Source organism: Diadema antillarum, unplaced genomic scaffold, assembly GCF_040938485.1.
Source record: "Diadema antillarum isolate AM-2024a unplaced genomic scaffold, OU_Dant_1.0 seq00000263_RagTag, whole genome shotgun sequence".
Taxonomy (NCBI): domain Eukaryota; kingdom Metazoa; phylum Echinodermata; class Echinoidea; order Diadematoida; family Diadematidae; genus Diadema; species Diadema antillarum.
The window spans coordinates 1,812,871-1,826,089 of NW_027271301.1; the positions used below are offsets into that span (position 1 = coordinate 1,812,871).

A 13,219-nucleotide genomic window follows, 5' to 3' on the forward strand; every position below is an offset into this window, starting at 1 on the left:
TTAGACAGTATAGCCATTCATCCAAATAAACCTAGTTCAAGGAAAGTGAACATTCGATGCATTTGTGACAATCCTGTCATTTTGATATTTTGCCAGTTATGTGAAACTGTCATCACACATTGTCTAGACATTGTGCTGTAGACCTATTCGGAGAACCATGCATTATGGCGGAGGCATACCAGTCACCATAGCGACATTTCTAGTTAGGGTATGGAGGGGAAAAAGGTGTAAATTTCAGCATCAAATAGCAGATTTGTGGATTTTCACCCGACTGTGACCTCATGACCCCAAAATGCTCAAGAGAATAATTGTCAGGCAGTACATGCATATATACTAAGTTTCGTGAAAATAATATGAGACATTTCCAAGATATGGACAAAAAATGAAATTTATAATTTGCATGTGACCTTTGACCTTTTAACTTCGACCCCATGGCCCATACCTTTCCCTAGAGAATCGTTACCTAGTAGTACATGTATACGCTGAGTTTCATGAAAATACCTTCAGACATTTCAGAGATATTGGGAAAAAAGTGAAATGTTAAGAATTTGACCTTGACCTTTGACGTTCAGCATGTACATTGAAATGTTGATAGGCATAACTTCATCCGCTCATACATACATACATATGCCAAGTTTCATTTGGATACCTCAGATGTTCTTTGAATCATAAGGTACACTGTCCACAAAATCAATTACGAACAGAAGGACTGACGGACGGACAACCAGAAAACAATGCCTCTGGTGACACTTTGTGGAGGAGGCCAAAAAAAGGATGTGTCTACTTTCTATTCAGTGCAGTGATGTTAGCAGGCATATCATTGATGTCAAATGGTATGTTTTCCTCACACTGTGTATAGACAAGGTGCAAGGACTCAGTAACAGATTTGATCTGTCTTGTTTCTCTTCTGCACAGATATTGAAAGCAGCTCTAGGAATGATAGCACCAGACGTTGAGATACAAGATGGCAAAGGTTTGATGTTATCCCCCCCCCCCACACACACACACACTCACACACACACACACACACACACACACACACACACTGGATGATTTCAAGTTTGGTGCTGGTGCTAGTGCTAGTGCTGTCTCCCAAACAACTGCCTTAAATCAAGCTCCAACACCCGACAGTCAGATTAATGCAACGATACCGATCACAATTATCGACCCCCAGCACTTGGTGCTGGCATCAAACCACCATGAAATTGTGGGAATTGTGCAGTGAAAGAAGGGATGGCATATAGTTAAACTGAAATATATTAAAAGATGTAGTCATGACTGCTTAGTTTTAAAGACATAATGAAAAAGACATATTAGAATGCCACAAATTTCATCCCTTCTCAAAAAAAAGAAAAACTATTATCTTAATTTTCCTCCTGGGGTCAGATTTATGTAGCCATGTCTAGAGTGTTTGTGTATGTTACATGGGGGACCATTGCATTAGCATTGACTTTGCACGTACAACGTGCATCTACTTATGGATGTAAATGTGGATCTCGCACAGCAACACTAACACCAGCACCGAACTTGAAATGACAAAGATGATAATTCCTAGGGGCTATCGTTGGCCAATGGGGAAGAAGCACATAAATCGCCAACACAAATGGTGAAGCTCGGGTCAGCAGATGACATTCAACACCATGCCCAACACCAACTACTGGAAATATGTCAGAATTTTTAGGTCAACCTCCCAACACCGACTGATTTCAAGTTCGGTTTTATTGCCAGTGCTAATGCTGAGATAGCACTAGCACCAAACTTGAAATCACCCACTGTATGTAATTACTTATTGTTGGTCTTATATGATACATTAATGATATCCAAGTAAGGGGATTTGGAGGGATGGCAGGTGCCTATGTGTGGGAATAGGTAGGATTTAGAGTTTGGGTACAGATGGGAAGGATGGGGTTTGTCCATTTGTTTTTACATGTTAGATTCTGTAAATTTATCTGATACGTGTTCACTTTGTTTGATTGCATGTTACCTGATCACAATAATTAAGTATTGAAAATTATGCAAAAATATTTTCAATTACTTTTATGCAGTTAGTTGATTTGTACATAAAAGAAAAAAATCATAATTGTTTTGTTCATTTTGTAAAAACATTCAAAGTGATTGTGTTAATTATGCCTCTGCCCGATGGGTGCCAGAGGCATTATTTCATTTGTATCATGTGGAAACAGATATAAAGATTACTGAAATAGAAGTGTATTTGTGTGTGTAGAACAGAAGAGAAAGAGAGGTTAAGGGGTGCTTTTGCTATTGAATCAGTTATCTAGTTCCTAAATGAAGTAATTACAGTCAACCTCGCTTAAGTCGACATCGCATAAGTCGACAACTCGCTTAAGTCGACACGATAAAAAAGTCCCGATTTTTGCCTTTGTTATTCCTTGAAAATTTCTTCGTCTTAGTCGACATTTATAAGTCGACAACTCGCGTAAGTCGACCTGATTTTTGAGTGCCAACTGAGCTGAAATACGTGTTAATTCCCTCGTCTAAGTCGACATAATTTTTTCGCTCAAAATCTTATCGCCATTCTCTGAAAAAGAATTGTTTTCCCGCTCCGATTCGCAGCATTACTACTCGGTAATTCGCTAGTGTACGGCGCGGTAGCGTTCGCTCCATCCGTCCATTGTTTTGTACGCCGGAATAGAAAGGGCATACACTCATTTACATTGGAGAATTACATGTACACGTAGTACCCAAAGCAGTTCACTTTCCCCCTTTTCTCCTTGTCGTTATTCTCAAAACGCACAAATTTTGTACACCTATAGGTCCGAGTAGAGAATCATTATCAGAACATGAAATAGGTGTCTCCGTTTATCCGAATATTCTAACGTTAATTATTCCGAAGCGGTATTAGAAACCTGGGACCGTTTTGAGAAAATTAATTAAAATGCAACTACATGTACATGTAATTAAATGCAACTAAAAATCAAATGCAGGTGTATCAAATCACGAGCAACTTTGCACATAAACGTAAGTGCGTTGCTGAAAAGGTTTGCGTTTGATAATCATATGAAACTAGAAAAGAGTTGTACGAACCTGAAACTCAATTGTGTTTAAACGCAACTCACTTGACTTTGACCATTTCATAAGTTTATGCACTGAGTAATTTTCAAGGTATGGAGAAAAAGCGCAATTTCTGTATTGAACAGTAAATTGTTATCATTTTCATCTGGTCTTTGATTTATAAGAGAATCACTAGCCGGGTTCACACGTACAAATTAGCGGGATGACGATCGCGATGCTCATCCCGAGTTTTTTGCGAGCGTCCACACGTACCAAATTAGCGGGATGGCGATCGCGATCGGTATCCCGCTAATTTGGCGAGCGTCCACACGTACCGAATTATCCTGCTAATTGCCGATAGAGATAACAGCAAAGCCTGCAAACTGGGTCACACCGCGCCCTTCTCTATCACTGCCTGCGCGCACTTACCTTTGTCCATTGTCTTTTACGCATCAGTGGTGTGGTTCGCGCGCTGTTGTTGTTGTGCTCCAAAGAGGTGAAGGACCTCTTCGCAGAGGCCTCGCTGTTGTGATGTGCGCATTACATGATGGATGTAAAAACTCGAGATTGTAATCCCGACCGTTCACACGTACCAGCGCGGGCCAATTATCCCGCTAATTGGCAAACCAGCGCAAGATTTCTTGGGATTAGCATCGCGATGCTTATCCCGCTAATTTTCGGGTTTTTTCTGTCCACACATGCAAAAAACTTGGGATAACGATCGCGATGCAAATCTCGAGATTTGTATCCCGCTAATTGGTGTACGTGTGAACCCGGCTACTGTCAGGCAGAACATACATAAATTCAGCATGTACTAAGTTTCAAGATAACTTGAGCCACTTCCGAGATATGGAGAAAGAAGTAAGTTCAGCACTTTCACTTGATCTTTGACCTTTTGACCTTTGACATTCTTGGCAAAAAAAAAAAAAATCCTAGAGAATCTCTATTGGGTTATACATGCATACATCAAGTTAAAAAAAAAAAATCCTGCTGGCATTGCATAAATATAAGGAAAATAGTAAAATTTTGAAGTATTGCCCTTGACCTTTGATCCCTGACCTTTGACCCCATGAACCCTAAATTCCCTAGATAACCACTGCCAGTCAGTAGATGCATATATACTATATTCCATGAAGATACCTTGAACAATTTCTAAGATACAGAGAAAAAAGTGAAATTTTAACATTTTGCTTGACCTTTTGACCTTTGACCTTTTGACCTCATGACCCCAAACTTTCACCAGAGAATCTTAATTGGGTAGTACATGTATACACTAAGTTTCAAGAAAATATCTTTAGGCATTGCATAGATATGGGGGAAATAGTAAAATTTTAAGCATTTGACCTTGACCTTTTGACCTTTGACCTTGAGCATGTGCACCCAAAAGTTGATAGGCACAACTTCACCCCCTAATACACATACATGCCAAGTTTCATTAGGATACCTCAAAAGGTTTTGGTAGTTACCCTGTCCACAAAATTCATTACGGACGGACGGAAGGACGGACGGACGGACGGACGGAAGGACGGACGGACGGACGGAAAGACGGACGGACGGACGGACGGACGGACGGACAACCCGAAAACATAATGCCTCCGGCACCACTTCGTGGCGGAGGCATAAAAATCAAATGAAGTCCATCAAATCACGCGCAACGCTGTATTCAAACGCACGAGCGTTGCAGACGAGAAGACTTGCGGTTTTCGTAAGAAACTGGAAACTGCGCTTAAAAGCATCTCTTAACATCTACGGAGGTGCGTTATTGTTGAAAAGTCTTGCATTATTTTTCATTTCGTACGAATAATTACAAATTGAACGCAACTCTGAAAATCAAATGCAATTGCAAGTCCATCATATCACACGGAACGCTAAAAAGACTTGAGTTTGATAACCATACGAAACTAGAAAATTGTAGGGAACTTTTTTTATGCCTCCGCCACGAAGTGGTGCCGGAGGCATTATGTTTTCGGGTTGTCCGTCCGTCCGTCCTTCCGTCCGTCCGTCCGTCCGTCCGTCCGTCCGTCCGTCCGTCCGTCCGTCCGTCCGTCCGTCCGTCCGTCTTTCCGTCCGTCCGTAATGAATTTTGTGGACAAGGTAACTATCAAAACCTGTTGAGGTATCCTAATGAAACTTGGCATGTATGTGTATTAGGGGGTGAAGTTGTGCCTATCAACTTTTGGGTGCACGTGCTCAAGGTCAAAGGTCAAAAGGTCAGGGTCAAATACATAAAATTTCACTATTTCCACCATATCTATGCAATGCCTCAAGATATTTTCTTGAAACTTAGTGTATACATGTATTACCCAATTTAGATTCTCTGGTGAAAGTTTGGGTTATGAGGTCAAAGGTCAAAGGTCAAAGGTCAAAAGGTCGAGCAAAAGTATTAAAACTTCTTTTTTTTCTCTTTAAATTGGAAAATTGTTCAAGGTATCTTCATGGAACATAGTATATACATGTACTGACTGGCAGTGATTATCTAGAGAATGTAGGGTTCATGGGGTCAAAGGTCAGGGGTCAAAGGTCAAGTGCAACACTTCAAAATTTTACTATTTCCCTCATGTTCATGCAATGCCAGCAGGATTTTTTTTTTTAACACTTGGTGTATGCATGTGTAACCTAATAGAAATTCTCTGGAGAGTTTTTTTTTTCTTTTTCTTTTTTTTTTTGCCTCAAAGGTCAAAAGGTCAAAGATCAAGTAAAAGTGCTAAACTAACTTTTTCCTCCATATCTCGGAAGTGGCTCAATTTATCGTGAAACTTACTGCATATGTATGCATGTTCTACCTGAAAGTGATTATCTTATGAATTTTAGGGTCAAAGGCCAGATGAACATGGTAACAATTTACTCTTCAGTACAGAAATTGCACTTTTTCTCCATACCGGTACCATGAAAATTACTCAATGCATTTATAAATGTATGAATGGGTCAAAGTCAAGTTAAAGTCCTTAAATCCCCAAATTCATGCTCTCCTATTCATCGAATTAAACCAAGGTCAAGGAAGGTGAACATTCAACACATTTGCGACAAACTTGTCATTTCAATATTTTGCCAGTTTTGTGAAAATGTAATCACACATTGTCCACATGTACTATCTAGACCTATTAGGAGAATCATGCATTATGGCGGAGGCATACCAGTCGCCATAGCGACATTTCTAGTTTTTTTTAAACTCAATTGCGTTTTCAAAACGCAACTCTAAAAATCAAATGAATTCCATCAAATAACGCGCAACGCTGTATTCAAACGCAAGAGCGTTGCAGAGAAGGTTTGCTGTTTTCGTAAGAAACTAGAAACTGCATTTAAAAGCATCTCTAAACATCTACGGAAGTGCATTATTATTGAAAAGACTTGCGTTATTTTCTATTTCGTACGCAAAATTAAAAATTAAACGCAACCCCGAAAATCAAATGCAAGTCCATCAAATCACACGAAACGCTGAAAAGACTTGCGTTTGATAATCATCCGAAACTAGAAAACAGACTGTAAAAAACTTAAACTCAATTGCGTTTAAACGCAATTCTAAAAATCAAATGCAAGTCCATCATATCACAAGCAACTCTGTATTTAAAACGCAAGAGCGTTGCAGAAAAGACTTGAGGTTTTTGTACGAAACTAGAAACTGCGTTTAAACGCATAAAAATCTATACGGAAGTGTGTTATTGTTGAAAAGACTTGCATTATATCTTATTTCGTAACGGAACTCTCGCCGTGACCGAACTTAGTCTGCACTAGCAGGGGAAAGACATCGCAACATTTACACGTTTCAAACTACCGAAACGCATGCAGCTGCTTCACGAAATGTCAATGAAAAAATAGTAGCAAATTATTGTTACAGTTCGCTATGCCGAAGGTTTAAATCTCAGTCCAAAGTTAAATTAGTCCGACGATGGAAAGAGATTTGTTTTTACGAAGGTTAGTTATTCGAAAGATGTCGTTTTTCAGATTAACAAACTTTTCTTCTTCTTTTTATTTCAGACTGGCCCGCGCCGTACAGAGCGGTGGTATTGTTGCGAATCGGAGCGCGAAAACAATTCATTTTCAGAGTATGGCAATAGAAATTTAAGCAAACCAAATATGGCGACTTAGGGAAGGAAAATCACACATCCTATTTCAACTCGCTTGGCACTGAAAACTTATCTCGACAGAATCATACGAATTCACACGCATATCTTCGCAGCAACGCACTTGAATTTAAATCGCGATGTTGCATGCAATTTGGGGAATATGCGTTTGATATTTCAAATCAGATTTAAAACGTACAGTGTCTAGAAACGGGCCCAGGTTTCCGATCCCGCTCTCTCAAAATCTCTCAAGAGATTTGGGAATTGTGCGTTGTCGTTACTTATCCGCGCGAGATTTATGCATGACCTAAAACATAATTGTTGCTAATGTCAGTAGGTTTGTTTTGGCGGCAAAAGGAGTAAGAATTGGGTAGCGATTCGCATCGTTATCTTACTCTGTATAGGGGAAATTAGTTTTCATTTATAAGTCGACAAAATGTCGACTTACGCGTAAGTCGACTTTCGCGTAAGTCGACGTGTTTTTCTCAGTCCCGATTATGTCGACTTACGCGAGGTTGACTGTATTTGCAATTTTAGCCTCATATAGTTTGTTCAGTGGTGATAAAATCCATACAGCGAGGTGTCTCAATTGAAATTGTTTATCCAAAACGTCAGTCAAACACTTAGTATAAGCATACCTTTTTTCTCTCTTTTTTTCTTTCTCTGAAACAGGCACGATTCTCATCTCCAGTGAAGAAGGAGAGACAGATGGTAAGATACAGCATTAGTTACTCAGATGTGTCATGATCAGAGGATGTTAAACCAGGACTTCATTTTCTGAAAATGTGATTTCAAGTGATTACAGTACCACCACAGCAATAAAAAATCATAAAAGTTTCAGCTTTTGATAAGAATAGTACAATGAAATTCTCATTGATACCCAGAGCTTGTTCCTTCTTGTCTCAAATCAATTGCATTTCAGTGGAACCAGCTTTCACAGTGGATTACACCTTGAGAACAGAAACTGATGTGTAAAAGAATAATCTGTAATGTTGCAAGGTAGTGACAAATCAAAGTTCTAATCCTTAGACTGGAAAAGAACTTGCTGATTTGTTATTCTGTTCTCTTTCTCAACTTCTGTTGCCATCAGACAACATGCCCAGAATGCTGAGTGAATTTCACATCATCGGGGGCAGCAGACTGAAGGCTGATGACTTCCTGCAAAACTTTGAGCTCATTGTCAACATCCAGTTTGAGTAAGAAAAGACTTTGTTGTCTTTTACCTTCAGCTAAAACTTGACCACCCTCTACCCACAAATACAAACTGGATAGATGGTAAGATTATGACAAGCATTTAGGAATGTGTAAGTGAGATTGCATCATACTTGGTAGGTAGGCAGGAAATCCTCCCAGAGTGAGGAAATTGCATTTCAAGTGTTGCCATCTTTGATCCGGGTAATGATATGTTAAGTGCTACTGATAGAAATGTTGGATTTTATCATCACCATTGGTATCACTGATTTAGCATGATACCTGACATTAGGATGTGTTTTATGCAGTGGCTATTCATTATTGAATTCCATTCTCTGTGCATATCTCCTCACTTGTTTATGGAGAAGCATGTATTTGTTGTGATGATGCTTAAGTACTATGTCTAAAATGCTAATCCAGTAAATTGTGTAATTTCTCAATGAGGGCAGAGTGTTCCAAATAATCCAAACTACAAAGTTCCTTTATAGAAAAATCTGCCTGCAATAGTAATGTTTTTGATACACTTAGTGATTGACATCTTACTCACCAGGATTGGACCCATTACAATTAGTCTTGTAGTGTTTTCTCATGATAAACCTCAGTTAGCATTTCAAAATATCTTATCATCACTGATGTTACCATGTAATGATGTTATACTGAGGCACAGCTGTATATTGTTCATTTATCTGTGATAGAGAGAGTCTTGAGGATGAGGCAGAGTTTGAGGTTATTGGAAAAGTGCCCATCGCTGACAAAGAGGCCGAAGCAAAGACAGACAGGACGCACATCAAGAACCAATCAGATGCTCAGACAGAGGCTCATGACCAGGTGTCATCAACCAATGGGAGCACAGATGTGGCTGGAACCTCTCAGGGTAGGATGAAAAGTCACTTGGTGACAATGTTCCTGTCTCAGTCTCTTTGTATCTCTTATTGTTTATATCATGTGGAGAGCTTGTAGTCATTTTCTGGTTAAAAGAAAATCACATACTTGTTATCAGGAGAATATCTAAAACAGAGAATGTGCTACTACCAATGAAGAAAGTAATACAGAAGCAAAAGACAAAGGAAAATTTAAATAAAATGAAACAAAAGAATGTGAAAGTCAGCAAATTGTCCCAACATATAGCTATATAAGTCTTGTTTGTGCTTTTCTGTTAGGTACTTGTACCATACCTGTTTCATTCTTGGAGATAATCGCAATTGCAGTACTCCAATACCAGATAAGAGTGGGAATTTTGTTGAGATATTTCTCCGTTTGGGTACTATTCTTTTTTCTGTGACTATTGTTTCATTGCTTCTATTGAAAACCTGATTTTCCCAGAGTAACTAAAATTTCATCTATCCAGATGCTGTTGATGACGATGACGACTTGATCATTATGGAGGATGAAGATGATGATGCTGTGAGAGAAGCAGAGGTTGCTTCTGGCAACGGGAAGGTAGAGACAACCATGGATGAGGGTGATGGGGATGCCACGTCAGTGTCCCTGAAGCGAAAGCTCCCATCTGATGTGGATGAGGTTTCGACAACAGTAGAGGGTGCTCCAAGCAGTAAAAAGGCAAGAGTCATCTCTTCCCAGTCCAACAATGATGCAGCTGATTGTGAAGATGATGATGACATTTTGGAAGTGATGGAAGGAGGATTGGAAGAGGACAGAATTGAGGAGGTGGTTGTTCTTGATGACTAAGGTAGACTGGAAATCAGCTGTAGGTCTCTTGATGGAATGCATGAATGCTTTTTTTCCCACCTCCGTAGAACCAAACCATATTTTCTTATAGATGTCAAAACTGTCTTGATCTATCTTTATTTGATAGGAATTTCCTTCTCACCAGTGCAACGACATGGTGTGTTTGGTAACTGCCATTTTACAGTGGCAGACGTGAAGAAAAGATGTTTACATCAGTCAGATTAAGTGCATTATCATTGGCAAAAATTGATGGCATCGTATTTAATATGACAGTTCATCTTACTACTTCAACAAAGTGTCCTTTACGTGGACTAGATGAACAAATTCTTGGTTCAGATTTAACCTTATGGGGGGGGGGAGGCGAAATGAGCTCCCTCGACATCTTTCGCAATGCTTTTAATACACTTTTTTCTTTCTTTTTTTTGCTGAAATTTCATGACTTTTTTCCACGACTGATCTATATAGGGTTAGAAGAAAGACGGAAATTTTAGCACGTGGAAGTAGCTTAAGCAAGGTACTTACATCTCTGTTAGTTTTAGTGTTATGTTGGCAAGTTTATTGAAGTATGCCTTATGTACCTCTGAACTTCTATTTATGTAGTGCTAAATTTAACCATGTAAGTCTTATGTTAAATGTGTGTAATCTTGTGGAAAGAATGTTTTCATGCATGTTAACTTATTGTGTTTTGTTGTTAGATTTGTAGTACTTATGCTGTAAATTGCGAAAGAATGTAAATTTTGTATGATTGCTATGAGCAATATGTCTGATACATACTTTCTGGGTATGGTAAGAATCATACTAACAACAAGACCTTGCCTGGTTATCGTTTTCTGCTTTTTCATGCCCTGTTCTTATTATACCCCCACCACACGTAGTGTGAAGGGGGTATATAGGAATCACCGTGATGTTGGTCGGGCGGGAGGTCGGTCAGGTGGTCGGTCGGTCTATTGCAAAATCTTGCGTCACGAACTCCTTCTACAGTTTTGAAGCAATTTAAATGAAACTTAGGGTAAATGATGATACAGGGGAAACTCGGTATAACGAACACTGCTATAACGAGATATCGGTTATAACGAGGAAATTTTCTCGGTCCCAAATTTCCTTCCACACAAGTCTATGTAAAATGCTACTCTTATAGCGAGATCGGCTATAACGAAATAACTGCTATAACGAGATAAATTTTGTGATTTCCAAACAAAGAAAAACATAGTAAATCAAACCTGCTATAGCGAGGTAAAGCAAAATCCCTTCGGTAAAGCTTTACTTCGCCTGTGCTATCATCTTCCGAGATTGTAAAGCTTGATGCGCCAAAAACTGTCTTGTACACACACAATCATTTTCTTCAGTGCACCAGCTAGCACTGCATGTTGTACGTGTGAAGTGTTTGTGTGCACGCACACTGATACATGCAGAAAATGTGGTGGGACGGCCATATGTATACATGACATCATCATGACGTTTAGCAGGTGTGAGGCAATCTGATGCTGTGATTGGCCTTCTACTTTGGGAATTCCCCGTCTTCACACACACGCAGTCATAATGTACATACAGAATGTGTCACATACACACACAGCATTGTGCAGACTATATTCAAGCTTTCCACACAACACACACCCATACGATATAACCACATACCAATCCACAGACGATCTTGATACAGTCGCAAGCTATATAAATTTACAAATTCAAACATCTACAATTAATAAGAAACACATTCTTGATATTGGATTTCCTTGGCGAAAAACATCTTCTTACCCATAAAGGTGAGTAATTCCCTCACACGCAATATCAAGTTATCAGTATTGATTGAAATATGATGGGTATAGTCCCACATGTGCAAATTAATGTCTTTATTTTATGCCTTCTTTTATGCCTACTGATATAACGAGATATCGGCTATAACGAGGAAAATAACTCGGTCCCGACCATCTCGTTATATCGAGTTTCCACTGTATTGAGGTATAGATGTGCAAGACATATTTTTTGTGTTTGTCGGACAATGCGTTGCCATGGTAACCATAATTTTACCAAAACCTTGTGGATTTGATAACTTCCATAGTATTTAAAGGGACTGTACAGTACTGGTTGAGGTGGGGATTCATGTTTTGAACATTCTTAGGTGAGGTAGTGAGAAACATTCTCATGAAATATGAAAGAGCATGTAATTCTAAGAAGGATTCAACATTTATTTGATGAAAATTGGTCTTCAAATGGCTGAGATATCCAAAAAAGTGATAATGATAAAAGGCGACATGCCCCACCTTTATTAGGATCTCTTTGTTTCACCTTGTTTTTGGAGATCTCAGCCATTTCAAAACCGATTTTCATCAAATAAACTTTTGATACCCCTTAGAATTGCATGATCTTTGACATCTCATAGAGTGCTTTCTTAAAATCATGCAAAACGTTAAAAGCAAAATTCTCACCTCGACCAGAACTGTACACACCCTTTAAACAATCAATTTCAAAATTGGTATCTATGATGATCTATAGGTGTAGTTATGCAAGACACTCTTTGTGTTTGTACTTGACAAAGTGTTGCCATGGTAACCGCATGTTTTCTTCAAAATCTTGTGGAGTGAACAACTTCCACAGTTTTGAAGCAATTGAAATCAAATTTGGTAGGCATTATGGCCTTGAGGCATAGATGTGGAACACATAATTTTTGTGTTTGTCAGACAAAGCATTGCCATGGTAAACATAATTTTACCCAAACCTTGTGGATTGAATAACTTCCACATCATTCAAGCAATTAAGGTCAAATTTAATATGTATGATGAGCGGGAGGTGTAGTTATGCAAGACACCAATGTGTTAGTATAAGAAAAATGTGTTGCCATGGTAACCACTCATTTTTGTATCAAAATTGAACCATTTAATCTATGAAGGTGAAATTTGGTGTGTATGATTCTCTTTAAGTGTAGTTTTGCAAAATGTCCTTTGTATTTGTATCGGACAATGTGTTGCCATGGTAACCTCATGTTTTTCTTTAAATCCTGTGGAGTAAACTTCTTCCACAGTTTTCAAGCAATTGATATCAAATTTGGTAGGCATTATGGCCCTGAGGTATAGATGTGGAACACATTTTTGTGTTTGTCACACAAACCGTTGCCATGGTAACCACAATTTTACCAAAACCTTGCAGATCGAATAACTTTTCCATCATTCAAGCAATTAAAGTCAAGTTTAGTATGTATCATGATCTAGAAGTGTAGTTTTGCAAGACACCAATGTGTTAGTTTAAGGAAAATGTGTTGCCATGATAAC

General features: G+C 38.8%; 1 protein-coding gene across 1 annotated transcript in view; it reads left to right on the plus strand.

The window, feature by feature from the left end:
- LOC139729756 (SUMO-activating enzyme subunit 2-like) overlaps positions 1-10,772 on the plus strand; it is a 40,066-nt gene extending 29,294 nt beyond the window's left edge. Inside the window, exons 14-18 of the mRNA XM_071640689.1 lie at positions 916-973; positions 7,746-7,784; positions 8,164-8,269; positions 8,960-9,138; positions 9,613-10,772. Coding sequence (XP_071496790.1) covers positions 916-973; positions 7,746-7,784; positions 8,164-8,269; positions 8,960-9,138; positions 9,613-9,953 — 723 coding nt within the window. The 3' untranslated portion in view covers positions 9,954-10,772. The remainder of the gene's footprint in view (positions 1-915; positions 974-7,745; positions 7,785-8,163; positions 8,270-8,959; positions 9,139-9,612) is intronic.
- The last annotated feature ends 2,447 nt before the right edge of the window (positions 10,773-13,219 follow it).